This window comes from Schistocerca gregaria, chromosome 10 (genome assembly GCF_023897955.1).
Source record: "Schistocerca gregaria isolate iqSchGreg1 chromosome 10, iqSchGreg1.2, whole genome shotgun sequence".
Classification (NCBI taxonomy): domain Eukaryota; kingdom Metazoa; phylum Arthropoda; class Insecta; order Orthoptera; family Acrididae; genus Schistocerca; species Schistocerca gregaria.
The window spans coordinates 212,729,631-212,753,104 of NC_064929.1; the positions used below are offsets into that span (position 1 = coordinate 212,729,631).

At 44.2% G+C, this 23,474-nt stretch overlaps 1 protein-coding gene across 1 annotated transcript in view; it reads right to left on the minus strand.

Moving 5' to 3' along the window:
- Positions 1-23,474, minus strand: part of LOC126293584 (aminopeptidase N-like) — a 155,445-nt gene that overhangs the window by 86,146 nt on the left and 45,825 nt on the right. Inside the window, exons 2-4 of the mRNA XM_049986859.1 lie at positions 14,855-15,105; positions 6,984-7,154; positions 165-271 (exon numbers count right to left, since the gene is read on the minus strand). Coding sequence (XP_049842816.1) covers positions 165-271; positions 6,984-7,154; positions 14,855-15,105 — 529 coding nt within the window. The remainder of the gene's footprint in view (positions 1-164; positions 272-6,983; positions 7,155-14,854; positions 15,106-23,474) is intronic.

Genomic DNA, 23,474 nt, shown 5'->3' on the forward strand with positions numbered 1-23,474 from the left:
TCCACTAACACAAGGCGAGAGGATCCCCACTCTGTGCAGGATCTAATCATCAGTGGGTGATATGCTTCAAGAAGTCTGTGCACGGAACTCCTCTCCAACCTGACGGCGTTATCAAGGCTAGAGACTAGCGAGCTGTTTACTGTTGCGGTTGCCTCTGTACTCACTTTGTGACGCCGTCCTCTACGTAGTAGCTGCGGTAGAAGCCGTACATGTCGTTCCACAGCTCCCCCTCGTAGCTGATCTCCACCACCAGCTGGGTGCCGGCTGCCACCTGCCAAAGTAAACACGCGTCACTCCCAGGGGTTGGGGCGTTGCCATTGGGTTGGAGCGTAAGTCCATAGACTTCTTCCGTAAATTTAGTAAACACGGCAGATACAAACAACACAGACTCTAGTCATCAATAATATATTCACGATTTACAACAGTCTGCCAGCGCTGGCCTAACTTCTCCATTCCACGACTGCAGGTATCACATTGTTCTGAGGCGAAGAACTCGTCGAGCCCTGTTCGTAGCACATTCATCCGGAAAGCAAGCTCGTGGCACAAGTAAAAACGTTTGAGGACGGGGCGTGAGTCGTGCTTGGGTAGCTCAGGTGGTACAGCACTTGCCCGCGAAAGGCAAAGGTCTAGAGTTCGAGTCTCGGTCCCGCACACAGTATTAATCTGCCAGGAAGTTTCGTTGAAGGTTGTTCGACAGTGGAAAAACTGTCGACGCAAGATCATCTGAATAAGATGTGTGCGGACTGACTTGCCAGTCCACTCCTGTGTAGTTGCTTTTTTTGCCAGCCTAGCGGAATGAGGGCAGGCGGTATCGTGGCGTTGCACCACCTCTCGCAGCCTTCACAGTCGTTGGTCTTGGACCGTGTCTGCGAGACGTCTCAGTTGTTGACAACAAACGCCAGCAGTGACGATTACACCTTGGTGAGGCAATTCGCAGTACACCACGCCGTCGCTGCTCCACCAGATGCATAACGTTATCTTTTGTGGGTGTGCACACGTCTTCGTATGGGGAGTCGCTGCTTAGTTTGGGGTCAACCATTCCTTTCTTTTCCTTATATTAGCATAAAAGCGCCATTTCTCGTCAGCACTAATGGTGCAGGATATGAATGGTCGGTGTTGTTCACGAGGCAACTGACGACGAGCAAGCAGATTATTTTTGTGTTTTTGGCTTAGAGCATGCGTCAGATTTTTGGACTTTCCCGCCGGACGGGGTGACTGAGCGGTTCTAGACGCTACAGTCTGGAACCGAGGGACCGCTACGGTCGCATTTTCGAATCCTGCCTCGGGCATGGATGTGTGTGATGTCCTTACGTAGGTTTAAGTAGTTCTAAGTTCTAGGGGACTGATGACCTCCGAAGTTAAATCCCATAGTGCTCAGAGCCATTTGAACCATTTTTTTGGACTTTCCCCACTGCATATGAGTGTCTCTCGCTGGTTTAATGATGCCAGTTCATCACATTTGCCAGTTCGCAAGTACACTGACGTGGATCGTTTTGGATTATTGCTTTTAAACGATTTTCATCAAACCCTGAAGACCTCCTGAAGATGGAGAGTTCAAATGGTTCAAATGGCTCAGCACAGGTATGGTCATCAGTCCCCTAGATCTTAGAACTACTTAAATCTAAGTAACCTAAGGACATCACACAACACCCAGTCATCACGAGGCAGAGAAAATCTCTGACCCCACTGGGACTCGAACCTGGGAACCCGGGCGCGGGAAGCGAGAACGCTACCTCACGACCACAAGCTGCGGACAGATGGAGAGTCACCAACGTCAAAACGATCCTACTTAAAACGGGAAAACCATTTTCTCGCCGTGCTATGGACAATGGCATTGTCCACGTGAACGACTTAAATGTTTGTGGCTGCTTCTGCTGCCGTCACACCTCTGTTAAAATCAAACAGAAGAATATGTCGGAAATGTTCTAATTTATCATCTTTCTAGCACCCATAGCTCCACTCACGACTTCCAAATGACGAAACCATAATACGTAAACTCAAACAGCAATAGTGAACAATAAATAAAAAATGACCATCGAGAATAAAACCCATAGTAACCGGAATAACAATATGCAAAACGAAAACGCCACGAACGCATTCACCAACCTAATAATTTTCCAGTCCACCCATGTGTTCACGAAATTATGCTCCCAATGTTGCAGTTCACAAGAAAGCAAGGGAGCAGGTAAGCTGTATAGAACTTGATGCTCATTTGTCATTTGTTAATCATAAATGTTGTCCAGAAAAGTAACTCAAAATGTATCCAGGAAGACAGGTAACGTGGCTTTAGAGTTGGATGTAGCCCATTGACTGTTGTCAGATCTAATCTGCAGAAAACTGGAACTTGCGGACTGGTGATTTAAAAAACTTGGCAGCGCAAAGACCTAAATGAAGGGACACAAAAAAAGACAGAAGAGGACGTAAATTTTCAGTTAATTATTTAATTTCACGTTCCATTTATTATGTTGCACAATAAATCATAATAATGTGGAACGATTCAATTTACATTCCATCGCAATTTAATTTGTAAAAATGTCTAAATGTGTAACATTTAGAAGGGTTTTTCCATTTTTCATTTTTTTATGTACAGTTCTTTCTCAAGAAGAGAAATCTGTTAAAATCGAATGTAGATTTAAGTGTCTACAAGTCTTTTCTGAAACTATTTGTCTGGAGCGTAGCCATCTACGAAAGTGAAACATTGATGATAAACAGTTTAGAGAAGAAGAGAGCAGAGGCTTTTGAAATGTGGTGCTACGGAAGAATGATGAAAACTATATGTGCAGGTTACATAACTAATGAGGAGGCACTAAACAGAATTAAGCAGACAAGAAATTTGTGGAACAAGTTGACTAAAAGAAAGGATCAGTTGATACGACAAATTCTGAGTTACTTAGTTAGGTAATTAATTTAATTTTCCATGGAACGTTTTCCACGATTAATCGTAATTATGTAGAATGAGTTATTTTACCTTCCCGTAGCAAATTCATTTGTATATACGGCTACGTGCTGAAAACTTAGAAGTTTCCTTTTACTTTTCTTTTCTTTTAATTTTCTTTAAATATACAGACATGAGTTAGTAATTCCTACCCATCACCTTTTGCACATTACGGCAATAGAAATTCTTCTACGGAATAGACGGAGTTGTCAAGGAGAAACTTTTTGAGTTTGTTTTGAAATTTTACTTTGCTGTCTGTCAGACATTTTTTTATCACCAGGAAAGAGATCAGGAATTTTTATTGCAACACTGTGCACGACTTTGTTGTGCTATAAACAACCTTAATCTGGAGCAGTGAATGTCATTTTTCCTTTTAGTATTGTAATTATGTACATCTTTGTTTCTTTTGAACTGCAGTGGATTATTTACAACAAACTTCACGAGGCAGTAAATATAATGGGAATTAGTACTCATAATGCCCAACTCCTACAACAGATGTCTACAAGACGATCGTGGGTGAGCACCGCACATTATTCTTACAGCGCGTATGTGAGCAACGAAGACTTTCTTTCTTAAACATCATCTACCACAGAACATCAATCTATATGATATTAATGAATGAAAATATGCGAAGTATGGTAATGTACTGAGTTGGCTCTTTTCAAGATATGCAACGACTCTAAGCATAAATTTGTCTGAACTGAACTGTTTTAGGAATTCCAAAATGTGCTTTTCCCATTTTAAATTCTCATCAGTATGGGCACCTAAGAATTTTGAAGTTTCCGCTTTGTTACTTCCTCATCTTATATTACACCTATCACTGGTATAGTACCTGAATATGTTGTGTATTTTTAAAATTGAGGATTCAGTAATACTTTTAAGAACACTGTTTACCATTTTGTTTGTTCCTGTATGTGTGTTTGGACCGATTACAATATTAGTGTCATTCGCAAAAACAACGAGTTCTTTTTGTTGTACATTAGACAGAAGATTGCTTAGATATATGAGGAGCAACAGTGAACCTAAGATTGGTCATTGGGGAACCTCACAAGTGATTTGTCTCTTACTATGGATTACTAACAAAGATGAAAGACTGGTACAATTGCACTCAGATGCAAGATACAGCCTCTGCTTACAGTTTCTAGTTCTGCAAGTTGTTATCATAAGTAAAACAGCTGTTCTTCACCCTTCAATGAGCCTCACTGCTTATTTGCAAAGTTTTTTGGACTGCGATAACTGTAGCCGTCAGCTATAATGCTTTTCTGATAGCAGACATTCTCATGACTACACGTCGTGCAGTTACTGGAGGTCACGCCAATTTCCATATTTGTCAAAACGTAATAGCTTGGGGAAAAGATATGATTTCTAATCTCCATGCCGTTTATTGTATTAATTTGTAACAGAGTAACACAGTTAATTATAGAAACGGAGAATGCAGTATTTTACAAGCAAATAAAATTTGACTTTTCTTTATTCCGCCTGATATGTTGGGCTGTACAACAACTACAAATAATCCTTAGTACAAACGAAAGCGCTGTTTAAAAGGTTATGAATGACGAAACACACATGCAATGAAGTACTATATGCTTAGCGATTCTTAAGAACGTTATCGATGATTTATAATGTAAGATGAGTCGATGTTTAGAATGTTTGGTGTAGTTATTTAGTATACTTAACTACTAATTAGCATGCAGCATCAGCCACAGGTACTGGACAAATTTTTCAATTTTTCTACGTGAGTTGTACGATGTGATCGTATGCAGGTAAGTAGAACCTGAAGGTGCGATTAATATCGTGAAACCCGGGTATTGTATTTTTCTTTATCCAAATAAAGGAAGTTTGAAATTACAATTGCAGCGAATATTATTCACCACGAATAGTCCAAGTGACACTTGTGGATGTCTCACTAAGAATCTTTTATTTCAGCCTAGCTGTTTGTATTTACTGAGTTTCGAAATAGATACGTATCAGTAAACCCCTGAATCTGTAAAACATCGAACTCCCATGTGCATACCAGTTTTAAACGTCTGAATGTTTCACATATCAATTAATGTGTTAAATGTTTGACGTTAAGCATGTAAGCCAGAAAAAGTTAAGAAAATCTTTGAAAGAATGTTTAACGTTTGTTGGATGTCACTAATGGCTGTCAGTAATTTGTCGCTCCGTTTTTACCGAAGGCTAGTTCTTCACGTAGCTCAATGTTTGTGGTATTATATCTCCCGATCTATGAGTCGTACAATGCTACAATTTTGCAGGTAAATTCAGTGGTGTATGTGTGTGTGTGTGTGTGTGTGTGTGTGTATGTATGTGTGTGTGTGTGTGTGTGTGTTTGCACAACGTGTTACGAATACTCTTGGTAGTAAAGAAGTAACAAATTAAAACATCATATTCGATGCTGAAGTTTTACTGCACGAGCGGCGAGAATGTAGTGGGAGATGAACACTGTGTTCCTTTCATATCTTGTGCGAGGTGTCAGCGAGAAAAAGTTCCGTGAAGTTTTTAAATTATGAGTAAAGATTGTTGGAAGTCCATAAGTGCTCTCAATCCCAAACACAGGCTCTATATAGTCTGCGTAAGTCGTGTGTTATGCTGCCTCAAGATATAAAAACAATTTCTATCTCCGATACTTGTCTTATTACCTGTATGTCAAACTTGTAACATAATATTACACCTCTTAATGAGTGGATTATGACAGAATTCTAAATTTTCTGATTGATTCAGTACTCATATCAACACTGAAAAATCGAATTTTTTCCTCTTGGAAACCATTAAATTATTATTCTCGAGCAAGAAACATACAAATTTACAGAAGCTACACACACACACACACACACACACACACACACACTGTGCCCAGTACTTTACAACCTCCAAGCCGCTTGGAGTGCCTTGCAGGAGATCGTTCTTCGTGCAGGATGTAGAGCACAAGGGGGCTGAAGCATGTGGCTTGTGGTTTGTCCTTGTCCACAGTCACTGGACGTGTCTTCTGTTACGAAGCCCCATCTCTTCAGGTTGCCTTTGGATCGTCCAACACCTGATCGTAATCCGTTTAAAGATTTCCACAGCAGGCAGCTTTCACTGTGTCCAGGTGGTAGTTCTTCAGCTTCTGGCGTCCATCGCCACAGGTGAGGCGACGACTTCTTCCATAACTCCAGCCTTGCCTTCTCTGATGAAACGGCGAGCTATTCTGGTGTCCTCCGGCAGCTCTTTCGCGAGCTCAGTCGTTGCTGTGGTGGATTATGTCCGTGCAGTGGATGAGAACTGTTCTGTTCCACTTTCAGTCTCTCCTTGGTGGCAGCCTGTGGTGAAACGGTGAGCTTGTCTAGTGTCCTCCGGAAGCTCTTTCGCGAGCTCAGCCGTTGCTGTGGTAGATTATGTCCGTGTAGTGGATGAGAACTGTTCTGTTCCACTTTCAGTCTCTCCTTGGTGGCAGCCACTGCTCTGAGTACCCACGGTGGCGCTAATCCAGCCAGGTACTAGAGCTCAGCGGTTGGGGTCAGTCTTAAGCAAACTGTAATCAACCTGCAGGTCTAGTTGAGAGCAATGTCTACCTGCCTGGCACGAGATGACAGACTGGGGAAGTATATTCGGGAGTAAAAAAGCACAGTGCCATTGTAGAAGAGCGAATAGTATGTGGATGTGAGCCCCACTGTGTGCCCGTTAGTTCGCAATTAGGCTGTTTCGAGTGGAGATTTTCATTTTGGTGTCCTTGCGGTGGTCTTGAATGTCACGGTTCTACCGAGAGTGACTGCCAAGTATTTAGGGGTGCGATGCTGCTGCAATTGGATGCCTGGCCATTCAACATGTAGCTCACGATTAGCTTCCCTGTTTCTTAGGTCAACGGCACACACTTGTGTCTTCTTCTTTCACCTCCTTCATTTGTGCAAAGCCTTTTGAATGACCCAATATGTGTGTGAAATATATGACTTACGAATACAAAAGCGAATAATGAGCAAAAAGTTAGTAAATAAATTAATAGGGATTTTTTTACTTATCGATCCTCAATACAACAAGTAGTTTGGCTTGTCACACTGTGTGAGTGCCTTACCTCGTCTGCCAGCTTGATATAAAGAAACTGCCTGTCGTCGCCAGAGTTCTCGTACGTGCTCTCGATGTGCTGGACGTCGTCGCCAGAGGTCTTCACAGTCAGGGTGGTGATCTCCAAACCGTCGTTGTGTAGAGTGATGGTGTTCGTGTTTGCTTCCACGGAGATGTCGATCTGAAAGACGGAAGGCAATGTGTATGAAGTTTGGTAGCAGGCCTCACAATAGGTATCTGTAATCAGTACTGTTTTTAATACGTTTCAGCTTTCACCATGAAGGATAGAGTCAGTTATTCAATATCATACCACTGGAGAGCCCAGATAGATACCAGATTAACTGGAGGTGGAGCAGATGGTGTCACAATCTGGAGTACACTTTAACGCAAGGAAAAACGACGCACCGTGGAGGAATAGGACGGTAGTAGGTATGTTTGATGTACATGTGCAGACAAACAGATTGTTACTATTTTAGAAAAAAAAATCGATGATGCATTCAAGAGAAAGAGCTTCGGAAATTGAGCGATTCAGTAATGCGTTGGTCCACTTCTGGCCCTTATGCAAGCAGTTATTTGGCTTGGCATAGATTGACTGCAAACTCCTAACTAAGGTACGAGCATGTGAGATTGGTTCCCAAATATGTGTGAGTGGCTCGAAGACTTCTTAAGTAATAGAACCCAGTACGTTGTCCTCGATAGTGAGTGTTCATCGGAGGTGAGGGTATCATCTGGAGTGCCCCAGGGAAGTGTGGCACGTTCGTGTTGTTTTCTATCTACATAAATGATCTTTTGGATAGCAATATGCGGCTGTTTGCTGATGATGCTGTGGTGTACGGCAAGGTGTCGTCGTTGAGTGACTGTAGGAGGATACAAGATGACTTGGACAGGATTTGTGATTGGTGTAAAGAATGGCAGCTAACTCTAAATATAGATAAATGTAAATTAATGCAGATGAATAGGAAAAAGAATCCCGTAATGTTTGAATACTCCATTAGTAGTGTAGCGCTTGACACAGTCACGTCGATTAAATATTTGGGAGTAACACTGAAGAGCGATATGAAGCAGGACAAACATGTAATGGCAGTTGTGGGGAAGGCGGGTAGTCGTCTTCGGTTCATTGGTAAAATTTTGGGAAGATGTGGTTGATCGGTAAAGGAGACTGTTTATAAAACACTAATACGACGTATTCTTGAGTACTGGTCGAGCGTTTGGTATCCCTATCATGACGAATTGAGGGAGGACATAGAAGCAATTCAGAGGCAGGCTGCTAGATTTGTTACTCGTAAGTTTGATCATCACGCGAGTGATACGGAAACGCTTCAGGAACTCAGATGGGAGTATCTGGAGAAAAGGAGGCGTTCTTTTCGTGAATCGCTACTGAGGAAATTTAGAGAACCAGCCTTTGAGGCTGACTGCAGTACAGTTTTACTGCCGCCAACTTATATTTCGCGTAAAGCCCACAAAGTTAACATAAGAGAGATAAAGGGCTCATATTGAGGCATATAGGCAGTCATTTTTCCCTCGTACTGTTTGGAAGTGGAACAGGGAGAGAAGGTGCTAGTTGTGGTACGAGGTAACCTCCGCCACGCACCTTATGGTGGATTGCGGAGTATGTATGTAGATGTAGATGTAGAAGGGGTTGTTGGATGTCCTCCTGGGGAATATCGTGCTAAATTCTGTGAAACTGGTGCATTAGTCGTCAAAATCCCGAGCTGGTTGGAGAGCCCTGCCCGTAATGCTCCAAACGTTCTCAATTTGGGAGCGGCCAGGCGACTTTTCTCGTTGTTGTTGTTGTGGTCTTCAGTCCTGAGACTGCTTTGATGCAGCTCTCCATGCTACTCTATCCTGTGAAAGCTTATTCATCTCCCAGTACCTACTGCAACCTACATCCTTCTGTATCTGTTTAGTGTATTCATCTCTTGGTCGCCCTCTACGATTTTTACCCTCCAAACTGCCCTCCAATACTAAATTGTGGTGCCTCGGAACACGTCCTACCAACCGATCCCTTCTTATAGTCAAGTTGTGGCACAAGCTCCTTCTCTCCAAATCTGTTAAATACCTCCTCATTAGTTATGTGACCTACCCATCTAATATTCAGCATTCTTCTGCAGCACCCCATTTCGAAAGCTTCTATTCTCTTCTTGTCCAAACTATTTATCGTCCATGTTTCACTTCCATATGGCTACACTCCACACAAATACATTCAGAAACTACTTCCTGACACTTAAATCTATACTCGATTTAAAAAAAAATTCTCTTCTTCAGAAACGCTTTCCTTGCCATTGCCAGTCTACATTTATATCCTCTCTATTTCAACCACAATCAATTATTTTGCTCCCCAAACAGCAAAACTCATTTACTACTTTAAGTGTCTCATTTCCTAATCTAGTTCCCTCAGCATCACCCGACTTAATTCGACTACATTCCATTGTCGTCGTTTTGTTTTGTTGATGTTCATCTTATATCCTCCTTTCGAGACACTATCCATTCCGTTCAACTGCTCTTCCGAGTCCTTTGCTGTCTCTGACAGAATTACAATGTCATCGGCGAACCTCAAAGTTTTTATTTAATCTCCATGGATTTTAATACCTACTCCGAATTTTTCTTTTGTTTCCTTCACTACTTGCTCAATATACAGATTGAATAACATTGGGGAGAGGCTACAAGCCTGTCTCACTCCCTTCTCAACCACTGTTTCCCTTTCATGTCCCTCGACTCTTATAACTGCCACCTAGTTTCTGCAGCCTTTCGCTCTCTGTATTTTATCCCTGCCACCTTCAGAATTTGAAAGAGAGTATTCCAGTCAACATAATCAAAAGCTTTCTCTAAGTCTACAAATGCTAGAAACGTATGTTTGCCTTTCCTTAACCTATCTTCTAAAATATGTAGTAGGGTCAGTATTGCCTCACGTGTTCCAGTATTTCTACAGAATCCAAACTGACCTCCCCCGAGGTCTGCATCTACCAGTTTTTCCATTCCTCTGTAAAGAATTCGCGTTAGTATTTTGCAGCTGTGACTTATTAAACTGATAGTTCGGTAATTATCACATCTGTCAACACCTGCTTTCTTTGGGATTGAAATTATTATATTCTTCTTGAAGTCTGAGGGTATTCCGCCTGTCTCGTACATCTTGCTCACCAGATGGTAGAGTTTTGTCAGGACTGGCTCTCCCAAGGCTGTCAGTAGTTCTAATGGAGTGTTGTCGACTCAGGTCTTTCAGTGCTCTGTCAAATTCTTCACGCAGGATCGTATCTCCCATTTCATATTCATCTACATCCTCTTCCATTTCCATTATATTGTCCTCAAGTGTGTTGCCCTTGTATAGACCCACTATATACTCCTTCCATCTTTCTGCTTTCCCCTCTTTCCTTATAATTGGGTTTCCATCTGAGATCTTGGTATTCATGCAAGTGATTCTCTTTTCTCCAAAGGTCTCTTTAATTTTCCTGTAGGCAGTATCTGTTTACCCCTAGTGAGATAAGCCTCTACATCCTTACATTTGTCCTCTAGCCATCCCTGCTTCGACATTTTGCACTTTCTGCCGATCTCATTTTTGAGACATTTGTATTCCTTTTTGCCTGCTTCGCTTACTGCATTTTTATATTTTCTCCTTTCATCAATTACATTCAATATTTCTTCTGTTACCCAAGGACTTCTACTAGCCCTCATCTTTTTACCTACTTGATCCTCTGCTGCCTTCACTACTTCGTCCCTCAAAGCTGCCCATTCTTCTTCTACTGTATTTCTTTCCCCCATTCCTGTCAATTGTTCCCTTGTGCTCTCCCTGAAACTCTGTACAATCTTTTTGCAGTTTCTTCAGTTTTAATCTACAGGTCATAACCAATAGATTGTGGTCAGAGTCCACATCTTCCCCTGGAATTGTCTTACAATTTAAAACCTGGTTCCTAAATCTCTGTCTTACCATTATATAATCTATCTGATACATTTTAGTATCTCCATTGTTCTTCCATGTATACAACCTTCTTTTATTGTTCTTGAAACTAGTGCTAGCTACGATTAAGTTGTGCTCTGTGCAAAATTCTACCAGGCGGTTTCCTCTTAGCCCAAATCCACATTAACCTACTACGTTTCCTTCTCTCTCTTTTCCTACTACTGAATTCCGGTCACCCATGACTATTAAATTTTCGTCTTCCTTCACTATCTGAATAATTTCTTTTATTTAATCATACATTTCTTCGTCATCTGCAGAACTAATTGGCATATAAACTTGTACTACTGTAGTAGGCGTGGGCTTCGTGTCTATCTTGGTCACAATAAGGTGTTCACTATGCCTTTTGTAGTAGCTTACACGCACTCCTATTTTTTATTCATTATTAAACCGACTCCTGCATTACCCCTATATGATTTTGTATTTATAACCCGGTATTCGCCTACCACAAAACTTCACGAATTCCTACTATTTCTAAATTAAATCTATCCATTTCCCTTTTTATATTTTCTAACCTACCTGCTCGATTAAGGGATCTGACATTCCACGCTCCGATCCGTAGAACGCCAGTTTTCTTTCTCCTGATAACGACGTCCTTCTGAGTAGTCCCCGCCCGGAGATCCGAATGGGGGACTGTTTTACCTCCGGAATATTTTACCCAAGAGGATGCCATCATCATTTAACCACACAGTAAACCTGCATGCCATCGGGAAAAATTACGGTTGTAGTTTCCCCTTGCTTTCAGCTGTTTGCAGTACCAGCACAGCAAGGCCGTTTGGTTAGTGTTACAAGGCCATATCAGTCAATCATCCAGACTGTTGCCCCTGCAACTACTGAAAAGGCTGCTGCCCCTCTTCAGGAACCACACGTTTGTCTGCCCTTTCAACAGATACCCCTCCGTTGTGGTTGCACCTACGGTACGGCCATCTGTATCGCTGAGGCACGACAGCCTCCCCACCAACGGCAAGGTCCATAGTTCTTGGGGGGGGGGGGGGCACTTTTCTCGTAGTGGTAGGATTTTTCAACCATGAAGACAAGCAGTTGACACTCTCACTGTGTGCGGGCGGGCATTATCTTGCGAAAACTCATGTTCAGTATTACTTGCCATGAAGGGCAGCAAATCCGAGAGTATACTATCATCAACGTAACGTTGTGCTGTAAGAGTGCCGCTGATGACAGCTAACGGGGTCCTACTATGAAGAAAATGGTACCCCAATTCATCACTCCTGATTGTCGAACCGTTTGGCGGTGACAGTCAGTTTCATATCCCAGTGCTGTTTGGGGCGTCTGAGACACGTCATCGCTGGTCATCAACGCTCAGCTCGTAGGACGACTCACGACTCAAGACAGTTCTACTCCAATCAATCAGAGTCCAGGCCGAATGTGTCTGACACTACTACCTTGTTGGTATACGGAGGTCAATGGTAGTGTAAGAGGTACCGCGAGCACAGTCGCCTTTCTGTGAGCCAGCTGTCAATGGTCCTTTTGGTCATTGAAGCTTCAGCTGCATGTTACATCGATGATAATGATCAATCTGGGGTTCTGAATGCCTGTCTGACGATTGCTCGGTCCTCACGTTCTGTTGTCTCCTTAGGTCGACCGCATCCTTCTCGACTTTGGGTTCGAGCACGATTCATCCAGACCTGCCAACACTGTCGAATAGTGGCGTCGCTCCTATTCAAATGTCGAACGACTCCTCGGTTACTCCAACTGGCTTCTTTGAGCCCAACTACACCTCCTCTCACAAGACATCTGTGTATATTGTTCACGCACCAATCTGTTAGTAATAGCTACTTTCTACCTTCTTCCAAATGATCAGCGATTTTGCGATTTGTTAAAGACGCGAGCCAGGTGTTTCCAGTATTCCCTGTGAAGGCAGCAAATCTTTTGCAGGGAGCTTGTCAGATGAAATATAATGAAGCAAGAATTCTGGCTCCTATGTCAAACTTTTGGAGCTGAATTATCAATGAATCAGTGGAAATACGACTGTCTGAATTTCTCATCACTGGTTTCAAGTTAAATTCTGCGCCGGCTGGTGTGGCGGAGCGGTTATAGGCACTTCAGTCTGGAACCGCGCGACCCCTACCATCGCAGGTGCGTATCCTGCCTCGGGCATGGATGTTTGTGACGTGCTTAGGTTAGTTAGGTTTAAGTAGTTCTAAGTTGTAGGGGACTGCTGACCTGAGATGTTAAGTCCCATAGTGCTTAGAGCCATTTGTACCCTTTTTAAATTCTGCGCGGGACCTGATTGCAGAAAAACGTCGTAATCTGTGTAATCGGCGTCGTCGTGAGATCTTACAATCCGAAGACAATCGTTTCGAGATCAGAGAGGCGGGCTTTTACTATGAAGTGCGCGCAGAGCAGCGCAGAGACTTAACAGCAGAAGCACATGATCTTAAGCAACTCGTGCGCAGTGCCAACTAGCAACACGACACACATACCGGCGAGATTTTAAATATGGACGCATGTTAAATAGCTAGTCAGTAATCACCTGAAGATGGCCAGAATGTGCTGAAATATCACACCAACAAGGTACAGCTAGCAGTTTTCACGAAATTTTATAGAATAAAAAGTATATTGCTTTGTCATATGTATATCTTGTGGAAAGACCATCGAGAGAAAAAAGATATTGAAGCCCACAGGGAGGTTTACCAACCACCCTTCTCCCTGCGAACAATTTGCATCTGCAATGGGAAAGGGGCAAGCAACAGAGCTACATGAAGTACACTCTGAAACACGCTGCTGGGTGGCTTATGGAGTGTAGAAGTAGATTTAGATCGAAATTGAAGAAAAAGTGAGGACAAACTACTGAATCTTGTGGGACTCTCCATGTAGCTTTTGTGTCAGTGATGTAGCAACAATAGGTTTGGAAGTAGGTGTAGTTGTAGTTAGCCGGCGAACCTCTACTTCTTCTGACGCTACCAGTAACATGCCTTCTAATATAAGATGGAAGCTATTCACTTAATCTGGGCTGCCTGCAAGAAGATGGCACACTGATCCTGTCACTGTCCTGGAATACCTTGTTGAAGGTGAGGAACAAGTGTGGACCAGCTACAGAACCTTGTGGGACAATCCATTTACTTTTTGTCCATTTCTTAGTGTTTTAATGACGGCTGCCTGTAAGCAGATGTCACACCCACCCCAATGTTCCTCTGGAATACTTTATTGAAGGTGAAGAACAAGAGTGGACCAACTACTAAGCCTTGTGGGACTCTGTATTTACCTTTTCTAATATAGGGTGAATGCAAGTAGGTGACACGCTGAGATTGTCATTACCCTGGAATACCTTCGAACCTGAAGAACAACTGTGGACCAACCACTGAGCCTTGTGGGGCTCTGTATTTACCGTTTCTAATCTAGGTTGCCTGCATCTAGGTGACCCAATGATCCTGTCATTGCCCTGGAATACCTTAGAAGGTGAAAAAGAACTGTGGACCAACTTGTGGGACTCTGCATGTACCTTTTTTATAATCTGGGCTGCCTGCAAGTAGATGGCACGCTGATCCCACTGTTGCCCTGGAACACCTTATCAGAGGTGAGGAACAAGTGTGGACCAACTACTGAACCTTGTGGGACTCTCCATTTACTTTTTGCCAACTTCTTAGCGTTTTCCTGTGGGTTGCCTGTAAGCTGATGTCACACCCACCCAATGTTCCTCTGGAATACTTTATTGAAGGTGAAGAACAAGAGTGGACAAACCTCGTGGGACTCTGCAGTTGCTTTTTTGTTATCTTCTTCCTTAGTAATTTAGGGCAGGCTGCCTGCAACCAGGTGGCATACTGATCTCGACGCTGACCTGTAGCACCTCATTAAAGGCGACAAACACGAGTGGGCCCAACACTGAACCTTGTGGGACATATTTTTTTTCATTTTACTTTTTTTTATTATGAGCATTTCGAGACAGGCTGACTGTGAACAGGCACCATACTGACCCTGACGTTACCCTGGAAGGCGAACTGGTTGCCCTCCTCCTCGCCCAGGTGCACAGACAGCGTGACAGCGTAGGCGGTGGGCCGGGTGTCCGTGGGCAGCAAGTAGTCTTCCTGTGCCCTACTGCTGGAGGACGTCGCGACGCTCTGCCGGTCCAGACTCCACGGTGACACCGCCCGCGCGTCGACGCTGCCGAAGACGCCCGCCAGCACCAAGGCGACGGCCGACGCCAGGCACAGGCGCCGCGACGTAGCTGTCAACAAAAGCAGTCGAGGAATGCAAAAATAAAGCGTGGCAGCAGTGTAGTGAAAGAGTGTCTCTGCACAAGTGAATACCTAGCACTTGATTATAAGTTAGACACACTATATATAAACTGCCAGAAAAATTTAGTACACCTGATGACAGTAATCGGACAATGGCCTCGCCGCAGTGGATTCACCGGTTCCCGCCAGATCACCGAAGTTAAGCGCTGTCGGTCGTGGCCGGCACTTGGATGGGTGCCACTTTTCGGGGTGCACTCAGCCTCGTGATGCCAATTGCAGAGCTACTCGACCAAATAGTAGCGGCTCCGGTCCCAGAGAACCATCATTATGACCAGGAGAGCGGTGTGCTGACCACACGCCCCTCCTATCCGCATCCTCAGCTGAGGATGACACGGCGGTCGGATGGTCCCGATGGGCGACTTGTGGCCTGAAGACGGAGTGCTGATGACAGTATACACCACCTACTGGACAGTAAATGTACTGATAGTGGTTTCAACGTCGTCCGCCAATAGGCAGTTTAGTGGCATAGCTACCAAACCGCCATCTGTGTCCACACTTTAATATGGAATGCTCACAGCCCGAAGGCTCAGTGTGTTACAGACTTGCGTAGGAAGCTGGCAACTGTGTCACAGAGATGTACATGTGCTTCCTACAGCCAATTTAGCGACTTTGATATGGGTAAAATAGTAGCCCCCCGAGCTGCAGGTTGCTCCTTTCGGAGGACTGTCAGACACATAGGGTGCGCTACGTCAGTTTTTGAACGATGGTCAACATTTTCACACACATAGACGAGGTTCTGGACGTCCACGTAACACAGATGCCTGCCGGGACCTTCGTATTGTAAGGGCGGAAGTGGCAGATCGTGCGACTGCCACAGCACAGATAAGAGGACTTGTCAGCCCAGACGTGTCAACATGTCAACATGAACTGTTGAGAACCACTTACTAGCAATGGGACTACGGGCACACACACGTCTACCCAGTCTTCCACTAATGCCACAGCATCGAAGTGCACGGCTAGACTGGTGCCGTTAGAGGATCACTTCTGAGATGGCATACGACAGAGACCTGGTGAGTGCTGCCTTGTAGTGTGCATTCGTTCGAGACACAATGGCCCCGATCCTGGCGTTATGGTGTAGGGTGCAATGAGCTACAACTCTCATTCATCTCCGGCATTTCTGGAGACGACGCTAACCGGCGCTCGGTACGTGCAAAATGTTGCTACATCCGTTCCTTTGCCGTTCTTGCTACAGGAACGTGATGTTTTTTTCCAACAGGATATTGCTCTCCCATACACTGACCCTGAAACAGAACACGCTGTGCAAGACGTGCAGCAACGTCCCTGTTGAGCACGGTCTCTGGACTTGCCTCCAAACGAACACACGTGGGATATGATGGGACGAGAAGTGACTCGTGCTATTCGACACTCAACAAGTCTTACAGAACTAAGTGAACAGGTCGACCGGGCGTGGCATAAAGTATGCCAGGACAGTATTCGCCATCTGTACTGTTGACTGGATGACAGAGTCAGCGCCTGCATTGCCGTCCATGGTGGGTACACCACATACTGATAAGGACGTTTCGGTATTGGCCATTACTTGTCAGCTCAGAAGCGCTTGTGCTATCGATCTGTAAATGTAATTATCTCAGTAACCCCGTGTTGAATGTTAAACAATAAATCTTGAGTGAATTGGAAATTTCGGGTAGGGAGCTCTCTCTCTCTGTCTCTCTCCCCACCCCCCCCCCCCCCCCTCTCTCTCTTCCAGTGAATCAGGGAGCAGAATCGCGAGAAAAATATTAGGTTTATTAATAAGCAAAGGATTGTGGAAATTGAGAAGGAATGATAAAATACGAGTTTTTTTTATTTCAAGCTCTGATCTGTGGCGAAATTAAAACCATAGTGAAAATCCTTTAAAGTTCTATAGTATGCTGTTCTATCGCGACATGTCGCACTTCCCAGTTCTAAGTGTCGTCTGCGAAATGAGAAGTCTTGCTTATCGATTTCACCCAATTTCACGCAGCCAACACAATGTAGCTGTCAAGCGTTTCCTTCTTTACGACAATTTTCGGGAGCTATAACTCCCCATCTCTGAACGAAAACAAGAATTGCATTGGCAAAGAAAATTATTTGTATATTTGGGAATGAGAGTACGTAGACTAATACTTCATTGTCAGAATAACAGCCTCACAATTCCTAATTCGCGACGTCGTGAACATTAATTATTATAGGTCTGCCCAGTTTTATTCGCACATGAACATCAGAATTCGTAATGAAGTAATGACTGCATGCTGTAAAAAAGCTTGCTACAGTTATTAGCGATCTGTATGAGATCTAGGAAATGACTGCTAACTGTTCTTTTTTCCGGAAAGCGTCAAAGTACTTACAGGAACCAGAACCTATGGTCAGTCAGCTGTGAAAAAGGTGGTAATTTGTCTTACGACAAATACACGTACACAATTCCCAGTTCATGCAAATATTATTACGTATTAATCACAAATTCGTATACTAGCTATGGCCAAGGCAGAAGAAGAAGACAAGAGAGAGGGTGTTTATTAAAGACGGCTCAGAAACATTCAAAGATAACATTTTGTTGATTTTTATCGCAATTATCGATATATGCATTACGTTTGCCTTCTCTGTCCTTGTGCACTGGAGCACATTCAATGAAAGATATTAAATAGTATTTATAATACAAAATATGTACAACTTCAAGAATCATTTGACATGCACTGCAGAGCCAAATAAACTGTTACACCAGCCTAATACCGTGTACGGTCCCAGCGCGCACGCAGAAGTGACGCAGCACGACGTAGCATGGATTCGACTAATTTGTGATGTACTGCTGGAGGGAATTGACACCATGGATACTATAGGGCTGTCCATAAATCCGCAAGAGGACGATGGTGTGGAGATTTCTTCTGAACAGCACGTTGCAAGGCATCCCAGATAAGCTCAATAATGTTCATGTCTGGGGAGTTTGGTGGCCAGCGGAAGCATTTAAACGCAGAAGAGTGTTCCTGGAGCCACTCTGTAGCAATTCTGGACGTGTTGGGTGTCGCATTGTCCTGCTGGAATTGCCCAAGTCTGCCGGAATGCACAAGGCCATGAATCAATGCATCAGATCAGACAGGATGCTGACGTACGTGCCGCCTGACGCAGTCGTATCTACACGTATTACGGGTCCCATATCACTCCAACTACGCACGCCCCACACGTCCACTCTCTCCTGAGACAGATGGATCTTAACAGACGGTTGGATAACACGACAAAAGAAAATATTTTTTTCGTGTGATATCTTAACAAATGAACAATTTTCGGATTTTTTCTTTTACTTAAATTGTAAAATCTTGCTTCTTCCCACATTTCATAATTCTATATCAACCGAAAGCACTCTATATGTTTTCATTAGAAAGTTTGTAAGTACCAAAATACGTGGCGTAAATGACCGTATCTTTTGATTACACTGATGAAGAAGGGTAATTTTTCTGCATCTCCATCAGATCGTAGATCTCAGTATACGACACAAATTTCAAAGTCATGTGTACAGCCGTTTCTGAGGGGGAAAAGAGAAAGGTTCTCAGCAATGGGACGGAAACACAAAAAGACAACAAAGTGATCTCACAAGGGAGGCACGGAACGTTAAAAAGCTTTAGAAATACGAGTACACAACGTAAACGCAGGTGAAGCAGCAGAAAGAGGTACTTTTCAGGCTCAGAATTAAGGTTTCCGAGGCAGTACTAGTAATGTAATAGGTGTGCAGTGGTCTGTTGACATAAAAAGGAGACATGATGAGAATATGTAAGAGTATTAGAGGAAAAGGCAGACGATATGAGAAGAAATATCTTAGACCTTGTAGCTACAAACAGGCCGTACCTTATCGACAATGTCAGTATGGAAACAGGGGTTAGCGATCATGGTGACGATTATAGCAACAACGACTACAAAAGTTAGGGAAATCACGGAAAACCTAAATCAGGATGGCCGGAGACGGGATTGAACCGTCGTCCTCCCGAATGCGAGTCCAGTGTGCTAACCACTGAGCCACCTCGCTAAGTCTCTCTGTAAAAAGATCTATGTGCGAAGCATACACAACTGCAGCTCTCATACCTCAGGTAAAGATCTGGCAGAGAAACCGAGAAAATTCTGGTCTTACGTAAAATAGCTAATCGGGTCTAAGGCTTCCATTCAGTCTCTTGTTTTGTTGACCAATCTAGTGTGGCAGTTGAAGATGGCAAAACGAAAGCCAAGGTTTATAATTTCACGTTCCGGAAATCGTTCACACAGGAGAACCGTACAAACACGCAGTCATTTGACCATTGGTCAGAGTCACGTATTGACGACATAGTAATAAGCATCCCTGGCGTAGAGAACCAACTGAAAGATTTGAAAGCAAATAAATCACCAGGTCCGGATGGAATCCCAGTTCCATTTTACAAAAGCGTGCGCTACAGCATACGGCCATCAACGTATTTCTTTGCACGCTTTAGATATGTAGTTTTCATTTCAAGAGTCGTGCACAGTCACAGCCTGTGTACAGTTATGCTCTGTTTATAGCGTTGTTGATACGCAGTGTGAAAATCGCTACGACTGCTTCCTGCTCCGTAGTGAAACACGCTTGTGGACAACGGTTGAAAAACGTCGAGAAATAGGTTGTTCTTAACGTTTTTCATAAATTTAGAGAAAAAGTCGCCTTTGAAGTGCTCCGAGGGACTGTACTTGATAGAGTTGATATACACTCCTGGAAATTGAAATAAGAACACCGTGAATTCATTGTCCCAGGAAGGGGAAACTTTATTGACACATTCCTGGGGTCAGATACATCACATGATCACACTGACAGAACCACAGGCACATAGACACAGGCAACAGAGCATACACAATGTCGGCACTAGTACAGTGTATATCCACCTTTCGCAGCAATGCAGGCTGCTATTCTCCCATGGAGACGATTGTAGAGATGCCGGATGTAGTCCTGTGGAACGGCTTGCCATGCCATCTCCACCTGGCGCCTCAGTTGGAACAGCGTTCGTGCTGGACGTGCAGACCGCGTGAGACGACGCTTCATCCACTCCCAAACATGCTCAATGGGGGACAGATCCGGAGATCTTGCTGGCCAGGATAGTTGACTTACACCTTCTAGAGCACGTTGGGTGGCACGGGATACATGCGGACGTGCATTGTCCTGTTGGAACAGCAAGTTCCCTTGACGGTCTAGGAATGGTAGAACGATGGGTTCGATGACGGTTTGGATGTACCGTGCACTACTCAGTGTCCCCTCGACGATCACCAGAGGTGTAGGGCCAGTGTAGAAGATCGCTCCCCACACCATGATGCCGGGTGTTGGCCCTGTGTGCCTCGGTCGTATGCAGTCCTGATTGTGGCGCTCACCTGCACGGCGCCAAACACGCATACGACCATCATTGGCACCAAGGCAGAAGCGACTCTCATCGCTGAAGACGACACGTCTCCATTCGTCCCTCCATTCACGCCTGTCGCGACACCACTGGAGGCGGGCTGCACGATGTTGGGGCGTGAGCGGAAGACGGCCTAACGGTGTGCGGGACCGTAGCCCAGCTTCATGGAGACGGTTGCGAATGGTCCTCGCCGATACCCCAGGAGCAACAGTGTCCCTAATTTGCTGGGAAGTGGCGGTGCGGTCCCCTACGGCACTGCGTAGGATCCTACGGTCTTGGCGTGCATCCGTGCGTCGCTGCGGTCCGGTCCCAGGTCGACGGGCACGTGCACCTTCCGCCGACCACTGGCGACAACATCGATGTACTGTGGAGACCTCACGCCCCACGTGTTGAGCAGTTCGGCGGTACGTCCACCCGGCCTCCTGCATGCCCACTATACGCCCTCGCTCAAAGTCCGTCAACTGCACATACGGTTCACGTCCACGCTGTCGCGGCATGCTACCAGTGTTAAAGACTGCGATGGAGCTCCGTATGCCACGGCAAACTGGCTGACACTGACGACGGCGGTGCACAAATGCTGCGCAGCTAGCGCCATTCGACGGCCAACACCGCGGTTCCTGGTGTGTCCGCTGTGCCGTGCGTGTGATCATTGCTTGTACAGCCCTCTCGCAGTGTCCGGAGTAAGTATGGTGGGTCTGACACACCGGTGTCAATGTGTTCTTTTTTCCACTTCCAGGAGTGTATAAATACATACTGGATGTTTGGCGGAATCGGTAGCGTAGTAGAATGATGATGTGGAACAGTTCATAAATCGCTGGTGGAAGTTTTTTTTTTTTGTTCAATTTGAAGTAGTAACTTCCCGTAATTGTAAAATTTATCAAAATTTTTATTAATAATACACATCTTCTCGTTTCTAATTACATGTTGCACGTGAAATTCACGTTTTCATTTGAAATACAAATTCTTCATTATCGATATTTTTATGAAATATTGTGGACAAAGGTTGCTTCAAATACGAAAAGAATTTCATTTTTTGGACAAAAATGAAAAACCAAGTTCTCTTCATTTGGACTGAGTGCATTGTTTTATGCTTCAGATGTAGACTCATACGAACCAGAGTGATAAGGGTCAAAGGAACACGCAAAACAATCCTTTTTGCAGCATCGAGCACACCAAACGAATGCTGCACTTTTGTATTTGCCAATGTATCATTACGATATGAAAACAACTGATCTGATCTGAAGCCAAGTTAAGCGATTTGTTGCGAGAAATAAGTGTTAAGCTGCCAGACGTACCATACCAGGTGACAGTTCCAGAACTGAAATGTGCTTCTCGGATCCGGATAAGGAAGAAGCTCAGAGATTACCAGACGATGACTGTAATTAATACCCTCAGTGGCTTCAGTACTCACAATGCGCAGAAATCCATGTTGTTTGCTTGCTCCGAAAAATTACCCTGTGTTTAAGCTAGGAATTTTCATCACTCCTGTTTGTGATTAGGTGTGAACGAGATCATTTCATGCTTTCCGTCTGGTCATCTAAGAGCCGTGCGGTAGTGTTGGAGTTTTGCCGAATGTTATCTCATTCTGTTTAAAAATTTAAACGACATTCGAAGTTACATTGTTTCTCTGCTCGTCTCCTTTTTACGTCTGAACTGCAACTGCTCACATCATTGCAGGTTAGTTGAACCAGCAGGATGGCCAGTGCTGTTCAAGTTTAATGCGAAGGTAAAGCTGTTGTACCGCATTATCGCTCAGTCTATGCGCGTGTAACGTAGCCTAAAACGTCTCCTTAACTATCGCACTTGACTGTACGGGACATAGCTTGGCTTTCGCTCTACGTGAAACGAAATCCAATGAGATTCAAGCAAACGCAGAAGAATACATGGTGGAACGTTTCCATCAGGTTTGTTCTTATGATGTACGGAGTATAGACACTCGGGCTTTGCGATGACTACGCTGACAGGGTAGTAAGATCTCAACCTTGCACAGGACTTCTGAGATAATGTAGTTAATGCTGAGTCAGTCTGTAGGGCAAGGTCTCGAATGGCCGTTATAGAAACTATGCCGAGGTCCTTGCACGTTCGTGTCGAATCCTTCACTGGACACGTCACTAATCGGACGTTTGACCTAATAGACAGATAGCAACTGAAGCACAAGGTAAAGCAATCAAAACAGTGTATCACAAGCGGCCACTCTCGCTGTGAGATTAGATACACGACCATCCGACGGCTGCCATCTCCGTAGATAAGCCTAGGAAGTTAGCGTTCTTTGTCTTTCTTCCGATGGACCAACTTTGAGCAACCTTGTGTAATCGACATTTACATTCCAGCACACATACTCCAAAGTTGAAAATTAGTGGACGAGGAAATAATTCGATGCTAATATGTGGCTGCCCTGGAAATGTGCGTGATAGACTCTGTATATACGTTGTTGTTAGTCTTCAGTCTGAAGACTGATATTATGCAGTTGCTGAGGATAGTCTCCTACAGTGCTAGCCTCTTCATCTGTTCGTAACTACCTCTACACTTTAGTAGCAAGTCCTTCGGATTCCCCTCCTCCCTGCCCCCCTCCCCCCCCCCCGCCACCGACGCATATATATATATATATATATATATATATATATATATATATATATATATATATATATATATATGTGTGTGTGTGTGTGTGTGTGTGTGTGTGTGTGTGTGTGTGTATGTGTGCGTGTGTGTGAAAACTTAATAAACCATCGAATAATGTAGATAGAGAGGTAAAAATTGACACACATGCTTGGAGCGACATGGGTTTTTATTAGAAGCAAAAAGAAAACAAAGGTTACAAAGTGACCACCCCATATTGCTAGGCGCGTGAAAGATCTCTTGTGCGCGTCGTTTGGTGATGATCGTGTGCTCAGCCGCCACTTTCGTCATGCTTGGCCCTCCAGGTCCCCAGACCTCAGTCCGTG